The sequence below is a fragment of the Prunus persica genome, chromosome G3, assembly GCF_000346465.2.
Source record: "Prunus persica cultivar Lovell chromosome G3, Prunus_persica_NCBIv2, whole genome shotgun sequence".
Taxonomy (NCBI): Eukaryota; Viridiplantae; Streptophyta; class Magnoliopsida; order Rosales; family Rosaceae; genus Prunus; species Prunus persica.
This window is the reverse complement of record NC_034011.1, coordinates 4,360,520-4,383,791: the sequence shown is the minus strand read 5'-3', so window position 1 is coordinate 4,383,791 and position 23,272 is coordinate 4,360,520. Positions and strand designations below refer to the sequence as shown.

Below are 23,272 nucleotides of genomic sequence, written 5' to 3'. Positions count from 1 at the left end.
ATCGGGTGGACAGTTAAATCAGTCCCCAAGTGTACCTAATTCGTTGTTTAATGATCCCCCCCACATGACCCTCCCTGCACCATTTTTGCAAAGTTATATGCACTATGCAGCAAGCAGCCAATGCCAAAATTCCCCTTCAAATTGTTTTATTTACTTTTTCTCTCCTCTTGCTGCTCGCATTGGTTTTCAAAGTTTTTAAAACGCACTTCTATGTAAAATGGTACGTACACAAAACGACGTATCAATCAACAAACACTGAATCCCATGCTTTTCTTCTAGCTAGCTCCTCCTGCCTCCCTGCCTGCCTTATTATTCTCTTTAAATGCCCTGAAATTTGGGCCCTCGATACTCACAAAAAGGTGCCCACTGATCACTCACAATTCTAGTTGCTACTCTTCTTGGATGTTGCTCTTTTTGTGCTCCAAAAATTTCTCGAGCTTGAGCCAAACATTGTTATTTCATGCAGTTCTCCATTGGCCTTATGATATATATTTCTTCTTTCATAGATGTACAGGTACCTAATAAAAGAGGATAATAAAAAATACATAACATATTCAGGGTACCTAATAATATGTTTGTGAGTGTGAGATGCTTGAAAACTTGGACAAAATTGTGCAAATTTTGGTAGCTGAAAATGATTGACTTTCAATCAATGAAAAGCTAAGGAGGAAGAATTGACTGATTAAAAAAACAAAAAATATCTTGGAATTTGGACTTGTGAGCCAATGAGCTAGCTCCTCCTCATGTGCATGAGTGCTCTATGTCAACCATTTGCAGAAGCAAAGGCACTTCATCAGCACTATAGATCCTTCCTATGACCCTATTTTGTTTCATCAAAGTCGCACAACCATTTGTTTTTTTTTTTTTTAATTACCATACCATTTATTTGATGATAATTTATCTAACTATTAAGATGATAAACATTTCAAATTCCAAAAGAAAAAAACATAATTAATATCCGTATCAATATTGCGGTAATATAATGTGATCGTTTGACAACATAACATACTAAACAATCTAACAATAAAATATTTTCTTGACACTGCACCGAAGCAAATGACATTTCCTCTTTTTAACTTGTCCTTAACAAATAAACAAAATTTGTGGATTTTATTAATTTAACAAAAAAAGAAATTGAAAACAAAATGTAGGTAAAATTGATATTCTAAATTTGCCAAATTCGACAAAAAAAGAAAAAGGAAAGTACAATACAAAGCCAATGCCCAACTTTCTCCCTTCCCCCCTTTTTTTTGTTTTTTCAATTCTACATTTTTTTTTTTTGCTCAATGACCAATACAAATTCAAATTTTAAGACCAAAAAATTAGCAAATTAAGCTAGAGAATTCTTGTTAAATTTAGAGAGGTGCACCCTAACTTATCCTACTCTAGCATCACTACATCATCTGCCGGAAATCGTTAACGCTATGGTGACGGATCAAGTACTCATCATGACCACCGTTGGATACGCCAAAAATGGAACTTTTACTAAGAAACTGATGCTGATGTGATCTATGGACCTCCTTTTGTCTCCGGAGCTCCAAAACCTTCCTGTGCGAATTGGAATGCCTAGCCGACACAAAAGTGGGGCTCGCGGCGGGCCGGTACTCGGGCACAAGCCGGCCGGACTTATAGCGAACTCCGCACGCGTTACAAAGTGTTTTTGGGCCCATAGGGCCAGTTCGCCATTGCGGGGTCTTTTCTGCCGCGCAATGGAGGCATTTCCGGCCTGAAGTGTCGGAACCCGAGTTCGAATTGCCACCAATACCATCTTTCTTCTTACACGTTGTCGTTTTGGGAGGCTTGATGGTGTCATTGGGAGTGACGAGGTGGAGGAGGCGCGTGGACCAGTCTCCGGGGGCAGCGCGTGAGCGCTTGCTTCGGGCTTTTCCCGGGAGAGGCGTTTCGGGGTGGAAAAGCGGTGCGTTTTGATTCGTTTCAGAGGACGAGGACGTTTCGGGGGTTTGAGGTTTGGTTGTGGTCATGGACAGGAATTGGAGAGCTTGCAAGTCCTTCTCTGCTGAGAAGGAGTCTTCCACAAAGTTCGATAGCCATTCTAGCTCCGCCAAGTCGTCGTGCTGTAATCAAATTTAAATAACACAAAATTAATCAAATTTGCACTGAATAATTAATAAAAGTTTTATTTCATAATTAAACATAAAATTAATGTCCTAATAGTCATCCTAATACTCATGCGTATTGCATGCAAAAGCAAAAGAGTAAAGCTATTTCCATCCTTTTTTTCCTCCACCCCCTTTGAATAATTTGTCCAATTACAAATTTATCCTTGTACAAAATTGCTAATTATTTTGCCAATAAAATTTTCTCTAACATTTAATTATAAAATTAACCTGTGGCTCATGCAAATTGTGCATGCAATGGCCAAAAACGAAGAGTTAATTAAATCCGAATTTACGTTAAGAATAGTGGTGAGGTGAAAATTAATGTAATTAGAGTTTTACCGGAACGCAAAGGTCGCCGGAGAACTGAGAGTCACCGAAGTTCCGGTTGCCGGAGAACTGAGGCTCTCCCCCGGAAACCGAGGAATTGCAGCTGTCTACGGCGGTGATGGCGGAGGAATCGGCAGCGGCGTCCAAGAAACCGCCGTCGGCGACTAGAGCGTCTTCGTTGGAGAAGTCGAGGAGGTCGTCGACGGTGAATTGGTCGCCGGCTGCGGCGGGCTTCTTCTCCGGCAGAAAGTCGGAGGCTCCGGCGTCGAAGTAGCCGCCGAGGTAGAATTCCGGCAGTTCCATTAAGTGCAGAAATCGCAGTGGTTAGAGAGAGAGAGAGAGAGGTGAAGAAGAGAGTTTGTTTGGTTTGTATGGGTGAGAGAGAGTGAGTGAGAGAGATAATGGAAGGGGGAGGGGGGTTTTGAGGAGTGAGGGGAGGGGCAGGAGCGTAAATAAGATGAAATTGGAGCATCATTTTACATGCAGAGAGGTTCGTATTAAATAATGAGGGCAAGGTGCTGGCCTTTTTGAACCGAACCCTTATGAAACTCGTCACATGATCGCTGACACCACCTCCACCTTTGTCACGTGCTTTTTGGACCCACCCCCAAAAACCCAACCTCCCCTCTTAATAAAGCAAGGCAAAGCTGAAAATAAAAATAAAAAAGAGGAATTTACCTTGGATTTTGGAAAAATAAAAAAAAATAAAAAAAAGAATGTAAAATATTAATATGGTTGACAAAAGCTTTAGTGGGTAATAAATGTTAAACTGTAAACAAACGGACCTTATCCAATTTACCAGCGTCAATTGGTCATGGGGATTAGCGTCGACTGACTCGGGCCCATCTGACTCAGTCTTGCAAACCTTCATTTTTCATGTAGGAAAAATAAAAAATGTTAATTTTTATACACTAGATATTGGCAAACAAACTTGGTTGAAAAACTGTAAACTGTTTTATTTGTATTTTCATATATAAATAATCCTTCAAATAAATTTATTTAATTTATATCTTTATAGGACTCACTCTTCATTGAATTTGAGCGATTCGGCAGTTTAATTTTCAAGTTTGAATTGATAGATCATTTTTGCAAAAAACCACAAAAATTAGAAAATATTGTATCATTTGAGTATTTCTTAAAAACCATTGTTCTTCTGTTTATTTCATCGCAACTAGATGTCTTAATAGTTTACAATTTTAATTTTTTTGTTCAAGAATAATTTATGATTTTTTTAAAAAAATCAACTATTCGAATTGTTAAACTACAATATTAAAATAAGCTTGTTATAATGTAATAATAAAATTGAACATTTGGCCATAAAACTTAGCAAAGTAAGCTTTTCCTAACATTTGAATCCTCAAATCTAGGAATGTAGTAGCACCTAAGCTATATTAATCTCCTAGAAGACCAAATTTTGGGAATTGTTTATAAACTATATTGCTTCAACTAACAGCCTTACTCTTGCTTTAACTAACACTTGAACAATTTTATGCTAAGTAACGTTATCACATAACAAACCCTTTTTATATGAAAGGAAGACAGAATGAGAGGCTACAATCCATCAAATTTTGCATATAATTATTTTTAAGTTTTTTTTGTTGTTAAAAATTTAGATTAAAGGGTTCGAATCTGAGACTACTAATCTCGTTGGCTAGATCGTGGATTATTAACTAGTAAATAATTGAACTATTTTCTAATTCGTTTTGTACATTTGTGGGTCGATTTTATAACATAATAAAAGCTATAGCTCTTTCTTTTGTGTGTTGGTAGATGAATTGATGGATCTATTTAATTTAAGTCCAAGTAATTTGGTTTTCATTTATTTTCGTAGGAGGGTTTTACCCAACAATTAGGACCAAATGGTGAAAAGAAAAATCCAAAATGGAAATCCTCAAAAGATCATATATCATATATGGCAGCTAAGATTAAATCATCATAAGTGAAAACCCTCCTAAGTGGCCACGTGGATGAGATCAAGACCGTTATTTGATTAAGTCGAGCTGTAAGCATCGTGCTTAAACGTGGGTGGGGAATATAAATAATGGGTTATGATGGGGCAATAGCAGCAAATAGGGGTAGAAAGTACAATTGATTAGAGTTAAAATATTGCATAAATCAGAGGGGGAAAACTTGAATTAAAGTAAAAGCACAATTCCCAAGAGCAAAAAATTATTAGGAGCAGAGGAATCCGGCTGTAAACTTGGACACTATTGGAATGCAGAGCCTTGGGAGGAATCACAGCGACAAAACCTGGCAGAGATCGATTCTGTAGGAGTTGAAAATTCATCTTTAATTTGTTTTCATGTTTCTTTTTTCTCTTCATAATTTATGCTAATTACTTTAGTTTTGTTGCAATTACTTATCTAATAATTTGACATTAAAGAGTAGTTCTAAGGCCGGACAGTCGCGGTTCGGTGCTTAAGTATTGTCTATCTGTGAATCCATGTGGGTTAAACTTAAATAACATGCTCGATTAACTGTAACAAAATTCTAACATTAATAGGCGATTAATTTCATTTCTTAATTTCTATTGTACGGATACATATACAAAAATTAAATTCAACAAAGTTGACATTAATTTAAGCAAAAAAAAGAGTAGAGAATACAGTTCAATTGAGCGTACGAAACAAGTATGTTGGCTTCGTTACTTTGTCAACCATTTGAACCAGGCATCGAGTAATTTGATTAAAAAAAATAGTATATAATTTTATTTTAAATCGAATGGCATTTGATAGGCATATAAGGAAATTAGGTTGCTTGTAATTGGGGGGAGGGGGCTGGTAAAGTCCACGTGGCTGGAATCTATTCATGACGAGCCCACCTTCATGTGGTGCTTCCTTCACGTGCAATATGCTTAGCATGTCTAACACTAACATGGTAGCACGTGTGTGGTAGTCACGTGCCCCTCTCCTTAGTGCATGGGCTTTGAACTTGATTAATTAAGGGGAGGGAGCTTAATTATGGGATGGCCTCACACTGAGACGCAGTTATTAGTGTGTAATAGAGTGAGTGAGTGTATTGAGCTTTAAGTTGGTTTTTGGTGAACAGCTTTATGTTGCTTCAAATTTAAAGCCCAAAAAGGGCAACCAGAAAAAATGCCTTCTTGGGTTTTAAGCAAACTTTTCCAGCTCAAATGTATAAAGTTGAAACTCTATTATGGAAATATATAAATACATATACAATATTATTGGTATGAGCTAGGGTTAAACCCGAGATTGATGATAAGATTTTAATAGGTAGCGTTAAACATTAAATATGTAGCGCAAGGGGCTTGTAGCTCAAGATTCAGAGCATTTACTCCTCCATTCCGAAGTCTTATAATTCTCCCTTCCTCAATATCGTTTGTATAAAAATAAAAATAAAATGTAGCAAGACCTGCATAAACCACACCCATTGGGATAATTACATAAGACTTGCATCATGCTCGTTGTCTTTGAAGATACACGAAAAATTGAGCCCAAAATGGAAAATGTGAGTAAGGAATTTATAGAGCTACAAAGTACGGCCCAGACCATTAACACTTTGAAAGGGCAATGCCTTCATGAAAGAACAGTTGGGTTTTTGTGTGTAATAATGTGTCTAAAGCAAATTATAATTGCTGAACTTCCCATCAGTTGGATTAAGACTCAAATTGCTTAACATGCAGTGTTCAATTCAGACCATGTTTGATGCATTTCAGTCACTAATACTATGTAGGGTGCTCCAAGATTATGACAGAATGGTGTTATCCAATTTCAAAATTAAAACATAATGAGAAGAGTATTATCACCCAGCATAAGAGCCTCACACAATAATAGGTAATCTTTAAAACATGAATAGCAGCGCCAGCTGTGCTTAATTGCCATTAGGAAGTTCAGACACAATCTAACTAGTTCAGAGAAAGCAGTCATCAATATAACTATTTCCAGCAACATTTCGGTAATCAAGCGGAACTGAACATCGAGGGCCACCTTCGGGTGGTTGCCCATGACAAAGTATAATTTCAGTATAGAGTTAAGGTGTTTCAACAAGCAAAAGTGTCTTGATGTTGAAACATTGAGGAGAAAACATGGGATATTTGGTGTCAAGAGAAAAGGTGTTCAAACTAGGGTTGATTATGAAGTTGAACAAACGTCACAACAAACAACCTTGCAATAACTTTGAAGAATGAAACATAAAGCTTTTGATCCTCAACACATGGTTACAAAACAATACACAAAGAAAAGAAGGTGCTGCAGCCCAGAACCTATCCTCCTCCTACGCTTTAACACATGGTGATGAATGACCATGGTATCCCCTCACCAATTTTGCACTCAAAGAATGGCCCCTCACATGTTTTGATAAGTAAACCAATTCTACAATACTCAAGTTATGCCATCAATTTCGACCAAAAAAAAAGTCATGCCATCAACATGAACAACAAACTCCCAAGGATATTAATAGAAAGTACAATATAGCATGCTGGCAGAAAATGAAGTCGTTAACGTGGCACCACACGCCATTTTACAAAGGTAGCATACAAACAAGCAATATGTTAGAGTGGCAACGTGCAATATGCTGCTGCAACAAAATTTATAGAGAATGGAAGAAATAAGATCATGCAAATCAAACCATGTCCAAATGTCAACAAAACCAAAACATTTATAATGATCATGCTACATATTCATAAAGCTGCATCTCCAGCAACACAGTAGTGTTCATCAGCATCACCAATCAAGAATAATCAACTTTATGATAGTTAGATCAAAGTCTTTGTATATGTTCATAAAGGAGGTTCAGATATAATCCGCTATAACAGAAGCAAACTTTTGAAAATATTCTACGGCTCAACTGTTGTCACTTGTTGCCACTCCCCGTCTACTACTTCCTTCCATAATGTTACGTTGTTGTTCCCATCAGCCACGGCTATTATGTTTCCAGTCAGCGACCATGAGACCTTATAAACAGGTGAATTGAAATCATGCAGCACCTTACCGTCCCATTGATCCCCATCCTTGGCCACAGTCCATATGATAACTTTCCCATCCTGTGAGGCACTGGCAATTGTAGATTTTGGCAGTCCCAAGTTGGGAGCCCAGGCAACATCCCTAACCCAATCAACATGCATTTGAAGAGCCGGAAAGCAGTCCAGCTTCCAAACCCCATTACCAAGCTTCCACACCTTCACAGTATTATCACAACCACCAGAACAAAGCTTCTGAACAGGGTCAAGCAGACCAGAACCAACAAGAGCACCAGGGGCTGTTGAGGGAGCCCATGAAACAGAGGTAACACCAACTGGGTGAGCTTGGTCAATCCTCGAGGTATCCCAACCACCATCCGCCCTTGCAGTGAAAACCGAAATGTTCCCATCAGAAGAACCGCACGCCAAACAAAGACCGAGTTCATGAGGAGCCCAAGCAATTGAGTTGACAGAAGACTTGTGGTCATCAAAAATATGGGCCTGGATCCACTCATTCTGATTCCCTTCCTTCCACAGTATAACACGCCCATCATAAGAACAGGAAGCAAGTAAAGACCCGAACTTGGGGTGAGCCCAAGCAACCTGCCAAACAGGTCCCTGGTGACCAGTAAGAGTTGCAAGATGTTGAGAGGCCGAGTTGCTGACTCCGATTATCTTAACGGTGTTGTCCGCCGAACCTGTGGCGAGACGCTTACCATAGTAGTCCATAACCACATCGTGGATGGTGTCTTGGTGACCAGTCTCAACCTTTTGTGCAGGCATTTCACACACTATGATGTATATACTGTGTCAAACATTGTAGATCAATAAGGTAGCCCAAAATGAGATCAAAACAAAATAAAATCTTCTAAATTATAATGGGTTACTCCAGGAAATCCCAAATAATCTGGTTATGAAATTTTAATTTTTTGTTTTTCTCTGAAACCCATCTGTTTAGTTGCTGACCACATTGGAGAAAAAATATAATACAATGTAGAAAGGAACAATGAGTCTTGCGTTTACGTATGTGATTAACAATACTGGAACACAAACAACCAAATAACCAGACGCAATATAATCAGTTTGTATCAGCAGTGCGATCTCATAAATGAAAAATCCCAGATTTTTACACAATAAAATTATGCTGTGAATTGAGATAAAAATAAACAACAATACAAAGATACTCTAATCGATTAGAGCAAAGATTAGACGCACAAAATTGATTAAAAATTAAAAATTCTTGTTTACGCAGATTCATACAATGATCTTAGAACTAAAACAAAAACTGCCCAAACGAAAATTGTTACAGAAGAGCTTAGTGAGAGCAAGAGATCTAACCCGGTAAGCAAAAATTGCGATCTGAAACGACGCAGTTTCTGGACGAAGCGAATTGCTCTGACTGCTGTGATGTGAACGAAGGAACTCGAAAACAAAGAGACTTCCCTTCCCTCTCTGATTTCAGCTTTCTATGCATTCAACGCTTTGCTAAATGAACAGTTATTTAGAGTGTGGGCCCAAGGCCCAAAATTGTATGCACTGGTTGAATGGGCCCACAAAGCCTATTTCTATTAAGAAATGCGGCCCATTGGGCCTGGCTGAAGTTATTGGCCCACACACAGACTTCAAAACCACGCAACATATGGCATGAGTGCACGACAGGGCCGGGAACGGCGCCGAGCAAATCGCCTCCATCTGAATCAAAAGCCATCATGGCGTTTGCTCGCCACGTAATGGCTCCGTTTCTCGAAGTCATAGCCCTATCGTGGGCCCCGCCATTTGTTTGTCGGGTCATGCCTTGTCTCCTCTCGCTGCATGCGGGCCCACATCGAGCCCACCACCGGCCATTAAAAGCCCTCCCTCTTCGAAATAAAATATTAAAACAATTAATTTAAAAAATAATAAGAGAGCATAGCATTTGCCATTTGGCAATTTCAGTCACGTGCATGTCATGTGCTAAAATAGGGCGATGATGTTTTTTTTTGTGTGTGAATGTTTTAGATAGGCAAGGGCAATGCATGATGAGATGAGTGGGTCGTAGGGAGGAGTGGGCATAATTGTTCGAGTCCAGAAGTCAAAATTTCCGTACTATACCTACGTCCCCATCCATCGAATTCAATTCACCAAACTTATTTTTTTGGTCGTAATTTCACCGCACTTGGTGGGTCGTCAAATGAATTCTACTTCAATTAAAAATAAAAATAAAAACAGAAATGTATCCCCCATCGGACGTGTTTGGTTGATCGTCCGGTCGCTCACATTTTGCAACGTTCATATACATTATGTATTATTTACTATAACTTCTTAATTAAGAGTTAGTAATATCAAGCCCGCACCCTATGTGGGCGTGTTTTAAGGCCCCCTTACACTTCCTTTTTCTCCACTTTCATTATCTCATGACTTGTTTTGTGGCCTGGCTTGAATTGGATTGGAATTGACTTTAAGTCAATTCTTATTATAGTTTCATTCATCTAAATGGGATTTGTAAGACATAATATGTTGGACTATTGTCCAATTTAATAAGTCGAGTTTGAGCACACCAAACAACGGTCAAGACTCTTGTCTATTTTAATTGAAATAGTTCAGTCCAGTCTCACCAAGAACTCAAAGTTTTATGCGGTGTCTATATAGTTGGGAATGCAATCCTCGGCGTATGAGTATGAACTTCCCTTATAAGGGGAATTTCACACCATCGGTTTTCTTAAAAAAGCGTTTACTGCACTTTTTTTTACTAAAAGGATTAATGAATAAAGTATCATATGCGAACCTGAAAGTATATATGTCAAATTTATTCAATGATGAAATAGTAACCCAACCAATAAGTTAATTTAGTTCTAACTTTAAAGCTATTGATTAATTTATTATCATATGGATATCCTAAAATCAACTTCTATTTTTTAAAAACGGGTTCAACTAGTCTAATCTTTGGTCTTGGTTTAGGGTTCAACTTTTTTTTTTTTCAAATCGGGTTTTCAAACTTTGAATAGTTTTGTCGAGTCCACCTCAGATACACAAATCATGTGGTTTTTAAAGAAACAATCAACAAAATCATTTAATACGTACAAATGCTTTTGTCTATTTTAAGGGAAAACATTACCAAAAACGTGTTTGATCATTTGGATATTCAGATACTTTCTAGAAACATGACAGAGATTAGTTTTTCAATTACTTTGAGGAAAAACAAACAAAACAATCTCTCAAAGGGGTGTTGTTTGTGAAACCAAATTCATAATTTCCGTACTGTTTTTCATAATTTCACAATCAAAAATTCGTTTGGTGTTTAGAATTGGATTAGGTTATTAACCGATCGATATAACAAACAGACCATTACTAACAATTTATTAAAAACTTAGCATTAGATATTTTTCTTAGCCTAATTTATCAGATTGTGCCAAAATATGTTTACAAGTTATGCTAAACACACAATCTACTGCCCAAATATGCAGAGACAACTGTAGATTTAGTATCAAAGAGTGGACCCCACCAAATTGTTGTGAGGCCATCATCAGCCACTGGCATTATCCATGGTTGGACTGTCATGTATGTAATGTATATACAAATTTTGAGCACAGTAGCAGAAGGTAGTAGCATTTCACATACTTTTTGTGACTCATTTTAATTTTTAATCCCTCCACTAATGAAGTTGTTATTGTATTGGTATTTCAAATCAATTATTATTGATATGTAAGAAAGTTAAAACGCATGATGATATATATGACGTTATTATTCATATATTTTAAATTAATCGTATATTAACATATAAAAATACGTGATTGAATTAAAATACCACATTCAAGAATTTTTCTCGTATAGCTAAATCTGCCTGAACGACAGAGGCTAGAGATAAGGGAAATGCTAAACCCTTCTTGTCCCTACAAAAAACACAAACGCATTACATCACACACCACCCACCCCCCTATCCCATCACCCAAAAAATTTCCCCATCTCACATGTCATGTCAAGGTCATGTCACGTATATGCAATGCAATGCAAGAAATACATAGCTGCTGCGAGTATATTTTGTGCCTGCATTCTCTGCATTTTTCTGCGTACAAAATCCATATATATTAATTCATTTAATTATTACATATAATTATCATGAGATACACTAGGATCTATTCTCTATCTCTATAGCATTGTGATGATGATGACGTAGCCTCCTAGTAAACAATTTAAAAAAGGAAAAAGTAATAATTATTTAAAACAGAAATTTAAAAAAAATTGAAAATGATATTGGTTTTGTTGTTGGTGTGCAAGTGTAATAATCTTTTTCTTTTTGGGTATAGCTTTGAAATCGAGACGCATGCAAAAACCTAATGATGGTGTCCTCTGCCCTCCTCCCCAGTCTCCCATGCCCCCTTTCTTTCTTTCTTTCTTTCCCCCTTTACTATTTCAAAAGCTTTTCTCATTTTTTTTGCTTCTGTTCTGATGCGCGCATTATCTCCCTTCAATGCCCCTTCTGCCTGGTCCTGCAGGCTGCTCCTGCACTGCAAAATATCCCTCTGACCACCTATGCTTCCCAAATTTTCAACTTTTTCATGCCCTCCAATTTTCTTTGACCAATTTGCCATCATTCCATTATCCATTAATAGTGCCCACCTCCTCCTCCATCAATGAAACTAACTAAACCCTTCAATAAGAAAGATCCTAAAAAATCTTCTTTGCTGGCTGTCAGACCATTCAATTAAAACTAAAACTGGTGCTTTCAACCTAGTCTAAAAACATTTCCCTTTCATGTTTGCATAGTACTAGTATATGTCACGGTAACGTTAAAATAGATCGAAAAAAATAATAAAGTCTAAATTCAAATAGAAAATTAAAAGATAATAGTGATTTGTTTGTATATAGCGATCTTCTCATAGTAACCAATCACGTAAATGACATGTAAAGAAATAATTGTGAGAACAACGTTTGTACACATATGTTGGTTGGAAGTACTTATCCTAGTTGTATCACGATTGACACACTCTGATGTATATTACTGTGTTGGTCTGAAAATTCAAAGGCATTGAGTTGAAGGAGGGTAATCATGCAAATTCAGTGGGGACTGGAGGTAGAGATTGTCTTTCTGAAACTAGCTCAAGGACAATTTGGTCATTTGAATAGTATGAAAGAAAATCAGAACAAAAATATTCAAAGGTAAAGTTTTTGCTCCATTTCCCTACACACACAGTGGAGCGAGCGAAGAAGACCCTCTCTCTGAGCCGAAAGTGACGAACCAATGAAAAACAACACCACCAACAACAAAACCGTATGAGTACCAAAGCAAAAACAAGAAAAGCAAACGAAAAACACTGAGCAAAAGCATAAAAAAAAAAAAATTACTGCTTTGCTTTCCCTTTTCTTCTTCTCTTCATCCAGCTCAAAGTCTTCACCTTTCAGCTTCCAAAACTCAAACCACACACGCATCAACCATGCTGCTTCCAACCCATTAGACCCCAGAAGATGTCTGGGAGATTAGATATGGAAACCATCGAGATCGGTGAGACGGTGACGTTTCCTCTGGTTCTTAGGCCGTAGTAGAGAGATCGCTTTGTCCCAGCTGGGGAAGAAGACTCGTTCCACTAACTGAGTCAATTTAGTAACTCGTGTTTCGTTTCAAACGTTTTCGTTTTCGTTTTGGTTTTGGGAATCAGATCGGTTGTGTTTGCTGATCTCGAAGGATTTGTATAGCTTCTTTGTGTTTGGTGCTGACTCTTTGGGTTTAAAGAAAACGAGGACAACTCCGTTCCAGCTAAGGATATTGCTGTTCCTTGTCGGTTTATCTCCATACTCGAAAAAGATATTTATTTTTGAATATTTAGGCATCAAGGTCTGCAAGTTTGTACATTTGGGTAGAGACCCAGTTGCCATTCTGGTCTGTTTTGGTGCTCTGAAGCTTTGAAAGGTGCTTGAAGTTGTGGTTTCAGCAAGAGAAGCCATCTGGGTTTGGTGTATTTTTTGTGGGTAGCAAGTGATTTTGAGCTGAACATTGGAAATGGCTATGTCCTGCAAGGATGGTAAGGGAGGATTAGATAATGGCAAGTATGTGAGGTACACACCTGAGCAGGTTGAGGCCCTTGAAAGGCTCTATCATGAATGCCCCAAACCCAGTTCGATTCGCCGCCAACAGCTTATTAGGGAGTGCCCAATTCTCTCTAACATCGAGCCCAAACAAATTAAGGTTTGGTTCCAGAATAGAAGGTATGGTTGGTAGCCAATCTTTTTACTTTTGGGTTTTCTGCTCTGTTTTGTTGGTTGTTTAGAGAAGGTTAGGAAAGAAAAACTCGAATTTATGGCTTAGATCTTGAAAAGTTTGATTCTTTGAGCAGAATGCAAGTGTATGGGTTCGTTGTGATGAATATAATCAGTTACAAATTACATTTAAATTCTGAATTTTGAGTGGAAAATTGTCCTTAGTTAGCATACAGTATATTCAGTTGCATGGGGCTTGATTTCCTTATTTGTGCTAAATTGTTTATCAGAAAATCTTAATTACGTTGCATTTATTTCAGTTCTTGGGCAACCCTTTAATGACAATGCATTGTCTGTTTCTGCTTTGTTGGTTCAGATGTAGAGAGAAGCAGCGGAAAGAGGCTTCGCGCCTCCAAGCTGTCAATAGGAAGCTCACCGCTATGAATAAGCTTTTAATGGAGGAAAATGATAGGTTGCAGAAGCAGGTGTCTCATCTGGTGTATGAAAATGGTTATTTCCGTCAGCATACCCAGGGGGTGAGAGTTCTAATCCTTTTGTGTATTTTCCCTCATTTGGAATCTTAGAATAGCTAAAATCATTAGCCAGAAAAAAAATTCGAATATAAGATTTTTTGAAGAACAATTATTCAGGTACATAACATTACCTAGAATGAATGTCTTGAATTATTGATTTTTATATTTTCTGAGTAATCTGGAAATTGACATAAGTGGTTGTTTTCTTACAGACAACGCTTGCAACCAAAGACACGAGTTGTGAATCAGTGGTGACGAGTGGTCAACACCATTTGACACCTCAGCATCCGCCAAGGGATGCAAGTCCTGCAGGGTTAGTGGGATGTAGTTGTTATGTCCTTTTCATTCATCGTGCTTTGTGACACCCTTATTGTTTGTGTGTGGCTTATGGGTTCATGCTTTGTTTTTTTTCTAGACTTTTGTCCATTGCAGAAGAAACTTTAGCAGAGTTTCTTTCAAAGGCTACTGGAACTGCTGTTGAGTGGGTCCAAATGCCTGGAATGAAGGTATATCTTTAATTTTTTTTAAGTAATCATTCTTATTCAATAAGTGAGTTGGAAATGCCAAAACAATGGAACAATGGGAAACTGGAATTATAAGCCCAATTTGGAGCCGTACCTCTTCTCTGAAGGAGAAAGTGTGACAATAACATCATGTGGCATGCTGATGTGGTCTTACATGTCCACACTGTTATTTGTGTGGATTTATAACGCCATATCTGCATGACACGTAAGACCGTCACACCATAATTTTTCCTCCGAAGAGGAAATTGTAAGTTCAAGTCCTACATTCCCAGATGATGCAACTGATCCATTGTAAAACTGGAAACAACGCGTTTTGATTATTGGTATTTGTTGCACTCTTAAATGCCATTTATTTAGCACGACTTAATTAATATTAATTTTTTGGGTTTTCTCGGAATATAGTAAAGTACAGTCTTCTGTTTGTATATTGTATTTTGAAAGGGGATTTCTGCCTTTGAAATTTGTTTCATCCTTTCACCTCTTCTTGATATTTTCAGCCTGGTCCGGATTCCATTGGAATCGTTGCTATTTCTCATGGTTGCACTGGAGTGGCAGCACGAGCCTGCGGCCTGGTGGGTCTAGAGCCTACCAGGGTAAGTAAATATGATCCTTTGCATCTATTTTCTTCTACTTGGGGCTTATGATTGACTAATGATTATATTCTGTTTAGGTTGCAGAGATCCTCAAAGATCTCCCTTCGTGGCTGCGTGATTGCCGCGCTGTAGATGTTTTGAATGTACTGCCTACAGCAAACGGTGGAACCATTGAGTTGCTCTACATGCAGGTAGGTTCTACTTGTCATATAAGTTATTGCATTCTTCTACCCCTTTTTTTGGGGTATTAATTTCTTAATTTTTCTGACGTAGCTCTATGCGCCGACAACTTTGGCGCCTGCATGTGATTTCTGGCTGTTGCGCTATACTTCTGTTTTAGAGGATGGCAGCCTAGTGGTATGTAGAATTATGAATCATCTTACCAAATAACTATCATTTTGATTGAGCATTTAATACCTTGCGAAGCACACAAGCAAACACATGCTTATATATCTTCACTTACCAGTTTACCTCAAGTTCTCATCATGTGTATAATCCTCAGATTTGTGTGAGGTCTCTGAAAAACACTCAAAATGGTCCAACCATGCCTCCAGTGCAGCATTTTGTTAGAGCAGAAATGCTGCCTAGTGGCTACCTCATACGACCCTGTGAAGGGGGTGGTTCAATTATACATATTGTTGACCATATGGATTTGGAGGTAAGTAAGTTATTCATTAAGTATAATGGGATGATATTCTTCATTTACTTTAGTAATGATATATCCATTAAAAGAATTATAGCTCTTACACATGTTTCATCAACTAGCCTTGTAGCGTACCCGAAGTCTTGCGCCCATTGTATGAATCATCCGCTGTTCTTGCTCAAAAGATGACTATGGCGGTAAGATTACCATATGGTTGTAGATAGTTTTGACTTTATTGTTTTTAGGGTTAAGTCATGTATAATCATCCAGATGGATACACATGTATAATCAAGATGGATACTAATCTGTATGACAAGAATGCTACGATGAAGGGTAAAAGGGGGATGTTAAGTTTTTAATTAGTTTTCTGACTTTCATTCAGGCTTTACGCCAGCTGAGGCAGATAGCACATGAGGTTTCTCAATCTAATGTCACAGGGTGGGGCAGACGTCCTGCAGCTCTACGAGCACTAAGCCAGAGGCTTAGCAGGTTAGTATATTATGTTTGTTTCAGTAATCTCCATCAGTCAGTGAAGGGATCTTTGCTAATTGAAAGCTAATGGAGTTTTCTGCCAGGGGTTTTAATGAGGCACTTAATGGATTTACTGATGAGGGGTGGTCAATGATGGGAAATGATGGCATGGATGATGTTACTATCCTCATAAACTCATCTCCTGACAAGTTAATGGGTTTAAATCTTTCCTTTGCTAATGGATTTCCAGCTGTCAGTAATTCTGTATTATGTGCTAAAGCATCAATGCTGCTACAGGTCAGGATGCTTACCATCTCTCATTTCAATCACCCTTGACAAACAACTGGAAATTAAAATTAACACACTAGCTAAGTTATGCCATGCATGTTATTTGCATTATGTAAATGCGGGGTGACCTTTCTAATGGACAATGACTTTGAAACATTTCACGGTGAGCTTACCTTCTAACCTTTTCCTTGTTGGTCATGTACTTTTTTTATTTTTCCAGAATGTGCCTCCTGCTATCCTTCTTAGGTTCCTGCGTGAGCATAGATCAGAATGGGCAGACAACAATATTGATGCTTACTCAGCTGCAGCTGTTAAAGTTGGTCCTTGTAGCTTAGCTGGGTCACGAGTTGGAAGTTTCGGAGGTCAAGTTATACTCCCCCTGGCTCACACTATTGAACATGAAGAGGTAAGCAAGTTGATAATAAGGAATTTACAGCTTTTAAAAACGTCTTCTTTTATGGTGGTTTATACACCAGTCCAATAAGAAAACACTATTCTTTCTATAATTTATATGTTTTTGTGCTTTTCAGTTCTTGGAAGTCATTAAACTGGAAGGTGTTGGCCATTCTCCTGAAGATGCAATGATGCCGAGAGAAATGTTTCTCTTGCAAGTACGTATCCATTCTGCCTGTGTTAATGATGGTTCTTATTTATGAGTGTTTGTCTTGGGTTAGTGTTTTCGTGCCGGTCTCATAGCTTAGCTTGGACTGTCAAAGCGGCATCAGACAAACTAATTCGTAACCTGAATTTTTTTTGGGTAAATTAACCTGAATTGATTTCCTGCAAATCATAGGCATTTCATGTTTTAGCTCAAGCTCATAACCCGTTCAGTGCAAATTTGGAGTGCTCAGCATCATGCTAATTCAAATTAGTGTTCAGCATCATGTTTCTTGTTTACGATTCGTTTTTTTACCTTTATTTTTGGTCTAAAATATATGTGACACGTTTCAAGATATCCTGTGAATATGTGGTCAAGGTTTTTGTGAAAGAAAAGGCCTAAGAGTATGAGATATTGTGGTGTGAAATTACTAAGTGGATAACAGAAAACATGGAGAGACAAGTGATATGGATAAGAGATACAATATCGTGTTCCTATTCAAGTTTGTCCCCAATCTTCTGTTTAGTTGTTTTTTTGTCTAATGAAATTTGTTCTCTCACTTAAATTCCATGTCTGGTTTTTTAATAGCTATGCAGTGGAATGGACGAAAATGCTGTGGGTTCCTGTGCTGAACTCATATTTGCTCCGATTGATGCTTCCTTTGCTGATGATGCACCTCTTCTGCCTTCTGGTTTTCGCATCATTCCTCTTGATTATGGGAAGGTTAGCCTCTGAACTGTTTCTAAATTGATATTATCTGTCACAATCCATATGTCACTAGTTTTTCAATGGAAATTCTTATTAGCTAGTGCTCTGGAAAATGTTTCAGGAAGCCTCCAGTCCAAACCGCACCTTGGACCTTGCTTCTGCCCTTGAAATTGGACCAACTGGAAATAAAGCATCGAGTGAATTTTCTGCAAATACTGGTTGTGTGAGATCTGTGATGACTATAGCATTTGAATTTGCATGCGAGAGCCACATGCAAGAACATGTAGCATCCATGGCCCGGCAATATGTTCGCAGCATCATATCTTCAGTTCAGAGGGTGGCATTAGCACTATCTCCTTCACATTTAAGTTCACATGCTGGCCTTCGGTCACCACTTGGTACTCCTGAAGCCCAAACACTTGCTCGTTGGATCTGCAACAGTTACAGGTGTTGTATACCTACCTCTCTCTCTCTCTCTCCCCCTACGTTTTTTAGGTTGGGTTGAGGGGGAAAGGGGTTATATTAATGTTGATTGAGACATGTCAAAATGTTGCCTGAGATACATGGAGCACTGTGGGACAATTGAAAATGAGTTTTGGGCTACACACTCGCACAATATTGCTACATATTATTTCTTCAATTGCAATGCTAAAAGTGTTTCAGTCATAAAGTTTGATTAATGAAGCCATCTCATAATATAGGTCAATTTCTTAGCCATCTCATAATATACTAATACTATTGATATTGCAGGTGCTATTTGGGTGTGGAGCTGCTCAAATCCTCCACTGAAGGAGGTGAATCCATCCTCAAATCCTTGTGGCATCACTCAGATGCAATTATGTGCTGCTCTCTGAAGGTGAGCATATTACACTTACAACCCGAAAAAGCGCCAATACAACACTTTGCTTTCCTCCCATACCTACTTATTTGAAGCAATTTAAAATTGAACTCCATTTATGCAGGCATTGCCAGTTTTTACCTTTGCAAACCAGGCAGGGCTCGACATGCTAGAGACCACCTTGGTTGCACTGCAAGACATAACTCTGGAAAAGATATTTGATGACCATGGACGGAAGACTCTCTGCTCAGAATTCCCGCAAATAATGCAACAGGTCTAGTTGACCCTTTCCGAATTCTGTAGTTTTTCCAATTTCATTTTAAACTAACGCGCAAAAGGAGAGCTAGTTTAACACACAGTTGTGAATGGTCTCCGTGTAAAGAAATTGCTAAACACAATTCACTCAATGGAGTTGTAAGCTTTGATTTTGATACGTCTGTTCCATAATTTTGTAGGGTTTTGCTTGCCTTCAAGGTGGCATATGCCTTTCCAGCATGGGGCGACCGGTGTCGTATGAGAGAGCAGTGGCTTGGAAAGTGTTGAATGAAGAGGAGACAGCTCACTGCATGTGTTTTCTATTTGTAAACTGGTCTTTCGTCTGATATCGGGGACCAGGTCACTAAGACTAGGGGGGTTATAATAGGGTTGAATAGAGGAGACTTGGAAACCTTTTATGCTTAAACTCTCTTTTCTATGTTTTGCTGTGATAAATACTATGGATGTTAAGACTGATGTTGTGTTAGCTTGTTCATGCTGTACTCCTTAAATGCCTTGTTTCTATGCCTTTGTTTTCCAGTTTTTATCTTTTTCGGGTGGTTTCGGATGAAAAGATTGCATGGCAAAACAAAACTACATTGGAGACCCCTAATTGCACCGAAATCATTTATTTATGAGGATTGGATATCATGAGTTCTCTCTTATAAAAAGCATCTTGAGTTCTATTAATCTATAATGTATGTTGGATTTGAAGTGTTTGCTGGTTTAAAATGTTTTTCAGAAATTGTAAGAATGTTTAAACATAGTCAAGTTTAAGGTATATCATTTAAAGAATACTTGGCTTGTCTAAACTAATTTACTCTGGTGCTTTTTAAGCATTTCCCTTTTCGTTTGGGTTCTTTTTCATAAAACATTAGATCGATGTTAAAAATGATAAAAAAACTAATTGGAAAAAGGAGTTGCACTTGCACATGCAACTGATCAATGAAACACCTCACATACAAAATCAGCTTGAAGCAATGGGATTAAGACGCTACAGTATAGAACTCAACCTTTTTTTTAGTAGAATCAAGCTCTAAAACTCAACCTTTCTTTTTTCTTTCTCACCTTTGTTTCCATCTTTCTCATATGGGAAAGGTTCGAATTCTAAAATCATTTTCTTCTTCTATGAAGATCAACATTCACTGAGTCGTCGCCACTCTGATTAAGCTTCCGAGGAAGTCATTTCAGCTCAGTTAATTAGTTTGTTTGGGCAAAGCGGAATTAGGATTGGGCATTGGCCCTATTTTCACCAAAAAGAAAGAAAGTTGAATTAGGGTTGTTTATTTTACTTACTTTTTTGGCAGGGAGTGAGAAAACCAACCGGGTCTCATGTTCAAAATCACATAACACTTTGACAGTGTGTGTGAGAAACCCCCATCTCTCCCTTCCTAACTTTGACAACAACAACAAAAATCGCTTTAAATTCGTTTTGTTTTTTTGTTTTTTGCAAAGCGCTTTAAATTAGTTAGGTGAGTGCGTTTCTACCTAAATTAATTTGATTGTTTTGCCAGGATTGAGTTCACAACATTATTGCTTCTAATTTCATCGACTAGAGAGGAAATATATAACAAACAGCACTATTATTAAAATACATGAGTTCGATACATATAGCTTGATGGAAAATTACATAGAGAGGCTTGAGGTCGGAGTCAAAGTGAGGATCCATATCATAGGAGCTCTTCACAGAAACTAACAACTAAGCCTTGTCAAGTCAGACAAATAGCTACGATGCACATGAGCAAGGGGACTAAAGAGGAAAAGAGAAAGGAAAAAACAAAAAAAACGAAACCCTTAGGATGAAAGGGCAATGAAGGAGCATTTGTTTAACGCCAAAAACCCCATATATAGGGTGACAGTTTGTGCTGGTTCAACACGTTAACATAATAAGTAGGAAACACAAAAAGAAAAGAAGGGGTGGAGGAGAGAATCAAGTAGACAATGAAAAAACCCTAGAGTACATAAACAGGGATAGCTGGGAGAGTTTGGACTAACCCGAAAAACCCAGAAGGAAAAAGGTCGATCCATCACCCGTGCATAGAGTAATTTTGTTGTGAATCAACAAGACCATTAGAAGAGAAACCCTAAGAGGGATTTAAGAAGGTTAATTTATAGAGTGGGAGCTAGTTATACTAGTAAATAATCAGCATATAAAAAGGGGAGAGGTTGACAAATACAAAACCATGCCCCCTAGAGATCATGATCAGATAGATGTATGGCAACTAGCCTTTTAATTCATTATAGCAGCTCTTCAAGCCATGGAGAGATCATTCATTTCCCTCGTAATCGCCGGAATGCAACTCGAACTCCGAGCAATCCCTCCCTTTCCCTTTGCCCCTCCTTTGTCCCTCGGGCTAATCGACTTGGCCCTCATACCTCTCCCTTCCATTTTGCTCTTCTTCAACATCTCCCTCATGGCCTCAGCTTGAAACAAAACTGGATAAGGCCTACTGTACTTGTTAAACCTAACACATGCACTTATATGTGCATTCATGGCCTCTTCTTTATCTCCTCCATTTTTCTCCAGCTCCTCTTTCACTGCTTCAGAGCATAACCCGCATATCCACTTCCCCAAGAATTTGTCTCTCACTCGATCTATGTACTCCGGCGTGCATTCTTCGCTCATGCCACAACACTCACACTTTGCATCTTCAACCTCTGAAATTGGTGGGAGGGATTGCAAATCTTGATCAACGGCTTCTTTGCTTAGCTCATATGAGATATCAGATACAGTTCTTTTAAGGCTATCGGATGAGAATGAGAGCTTTGGTGGCTTGGACTTGGAGAAGTTGTTGGTCCTTGAGTAGTTAGAGCCAACAATTGTCTCTCCATTAGGTGCCATGTTAGAAAATTTTGATGCTAACCCTAACGTAGGACTCAAGCTAAGTGGATTGAGTGATCTTGAATTTGGCAGTGGGAAGTTAATTTGGCCAAAGAACTTAGACGATTGTCACATGTTGGTAGAGAAGGAGGTCTAGTAGCCTATTTATAGTAGTCAGTTTGGCCTTTACTAAGAATCTAAAGCCATTGTTATTTTTATGGATCTTGTTAATTCATATGTCACTTATCAATCTAAGTGTGAATAGTTCTCGTGACGGTGCTAGATTTTTCAAGAAAGTTTTGAAAGAAAAGGAAAGCTGTTTTTGCTTTTCTAGGTCTGAAATAAATGCCTAGCTGAAACTTGCTAAAAAACTTATTATGGGTTTCTAATATATATTTTTCCTTTGCTGTTGATCATGTGGAGGAGGATGTTTTGGCTTCATGAAAAGGTCGCATATTCATTTTTCTCTTGAAGAATAAAACATGAAGAAGCGGTGGCACATCCTATACCAAGACTATATGCTTGGTTAATATGGATACTGAAAGTCTCAATTCAGATCAAAAGCTTGAATTATTCAGCAGGGAATGCCATAGGTTAATATATATATATATATGACGATCAAATCTTCTTTCATTGGAGTAGTTTTTACGGTCATACTGTCAAGTGATGTTACCAATTCACTTATGTTATAATCTACATATCTGTTTATTAATGTTATACTCTAAGATTGACACACTTAAAACTCTCGAGAAAAGAATGTTAGTTTCAATATTTATTCAAGTAGAGACTAGTTGTATCCATGAACGTGAAAGCTTGTACAATAGTTTAGCCAAACAAAGTGTTAAAAAAGAATCATATGATTTTAGGTCACCATTCACCATTTATAAAATGATGACTTCCATAATTTAATGTTAGGTATTATTTGTCTGAAAAAAGAAGAAGAAGTAAGATGTCGCTTGACATGAAATGAAGTACCTAAAAGAAGGAAACTGTAACTTTGTAGCTTGAAAACAATTGTCTTTTACTTTCAACAATAATTAATTTGTCCCTATAAAAGGTCACAAGTTGCATATTCACGTGTGCTCCTACTCAAACCATTAACCATATACAGCGATCGTGGTCCAAACTCTCTCTACTAGCATCTAGCCCAAAATGAAAGAAAAGGACTGCCTGCCTCACATGTTGCCTCTCTCTCTCTCTCCCTCTCCCTCTCCCTCTCCACAACCACAACTCTTACTTCACGAGCAATTATAAGTCAATCATACCATATACATATACCTAAACTCTATCTGTGTGTGTGGAGGGGAGAGAGAGAGAGAGAGAGAGAGAGAGAGAGAGAGAGAGAGTATGGTATGACAAAAGGCTAATTTATTAATCAATGGAAGAAGCGGTCGTTGTAACTCACGTTTATCTTGTAAGAAAAAGGGTGCTTTAAATCTGTGGGTTTCATTGAAAGATGAC

General features: G+C 38.0%; 4 protein-coding genes across 4 annotated transcripts; 1 reads left to right on the top strand and 3 right to left on the bottom strand.

Moving 5' to 3' along the window:
- LOC18782163 (GATA transcription factor 9) lies at positions 1,094 to 3,320 on the bottom strand. The gene is made up of 2 exons (XM_007217213.2): positions 2,460 to 3,320; positions 1,094 to 2,075 (listed from the first exon to the last, which is right to left on the bottom strand). The coding sequence occupies exons 1-2, from the start codon at positions 2,748 to 2,750 to the stop codon at positions 1,395 to 1,397; spliced, it is 972 nt and encodes a 323-aa protein (XP_007217275.1). The 5' UTR covers positions 2,751 to 3,320; the 3' UTR covers positions 1,094 to 1,394.
- Positions 6,998 to 8,836, bottom strand: LOC18781686 (protein transport protein SEC13 homolog B). The gene is made up of 2 exons (XM_020560547.1): positions 8,707 to 8,836; positions 6,998 to 8,173 (listed from the first exon to the last, which is right to left on the bottom strand). The coding sequence occupies exon 2, from the start codon at positions 8,149 to 8,151 to the stop codon at positions 7,246 to 7,248; it is 906 nt and encodes a 301-aa protein (XP_020416136.1). The 5' UTR covers positions 8,152 to 8,173; positions 8,707 to 8,836; the 3' UTR covers positions 6,998 to 7,245.
- LOC18783250 (homeobox-leucine zipper protein ATHB-15) lies at positions 12,478 to 19,486 on the top strand. The gene is made up of 18 exons (XM_007214898.2): positions 12,478 to 13,548; positions 13,916 to 14,075; positions 14,285 to 14,385; positions 14,488 to 14,578; positions 15,094 to 15,189; positions 15,267 to 15,380; positions 15,463 to 15,546; positions 15,692 to 15,847; positions 15,955 to 16,029; positions 16,215 to 16,321; positions 16,408 to 16,600; positions 16,812 to 16,997; positions 17,122 to 17,202; positions 17,778 to 17,912; positions 18,019 to 18,344; positions 18,648 to 18,753; positions 18,860 to 19,009; positions 19,191 to 19,486. The coding sequence occupies exons 1-18, from the start codon at positions 13,343 to 13,345 to the stop codon at positions 19,335 to 19,337; spliced, it is 2,514 nt and encodes an 837-aa protein (XP_007214960.1). The 5' UTR covers positions 12,478 to 13,342; the 3' UTR covers positions 19,338 to 19,486.
- LOC18783387 lies at positions 20,557 to 21,941 on the bottom strand. Its single transcript, XM_007216542.2, has one exon. The coding sequence runs from the start codon at positions 21,830 to 21,832 to the stop codon at positions 21,242 to 21,244; it is 591 nt and encodes a 196-aa protein (XP_007216604.1). The 5' UTR covers positions 21,833 to 21,941; the 3' UTR covers positions 20,557 to 21,241.

What these genes read in the sequence shown, in the direction of transcription:
- LOC18782163 (XM_007217213.2), bottom strand. Translation starts at nt 2,750, where the DNA reads ATGGAACTGCCGGAATTCTACCTCGGCGGCTACTTCGACGCCGGAGCC. An exon ending in CCGGCGACCTTTGCGTTCCG is followed by an intron (nt 2,076 to 2,459) that starts GTAAAACTCTAA and finishes ATTTGATTACAG; the next exon opens with CACGACGACTTGGCGGAGCT.
- LOC18781686 (XM_020560547.1), bottom strand. Translation starts at nt 8,151, where the DNA reads ATGCCTGCACAAAAGGTTGAGACTGGTCACCAAGACACCATCCACGAT.
- LOC18783250 (XM_007214898.2), top strand. Translation starts at nt 13,343, where the DNA reads ATGGCTATGTCCTGCAAGGATGGTAAGGGAGGATTAGATAATGGCAAG. An exon ending in TAGAGGATGGCAGCCTAGTG is followed by an intron (nt 15,547 to 15,691) that starts GTATGTAGAATT and finishes TATAATCCTCAG; the next exon opens with ATTTGTGTGAGGTCTCTGAA. An exon ending in TCCCGCAAATAATGCAACAG is followed by an intron (nt 19,010 to 19,190) that starts GTCTAGTTGACC and finishes ATAATTTTGTAG; the next exon opens with GGTTTTGCTTGCCTTCAAGG.
- LOC18783387 (XM_007216542.2), bottom strand. Translation starts at nt 21,832, where the DNA reads ATGGCACCTAATGGAGAGACAATTGTTGGCTCTAACTACTCAAGGACC.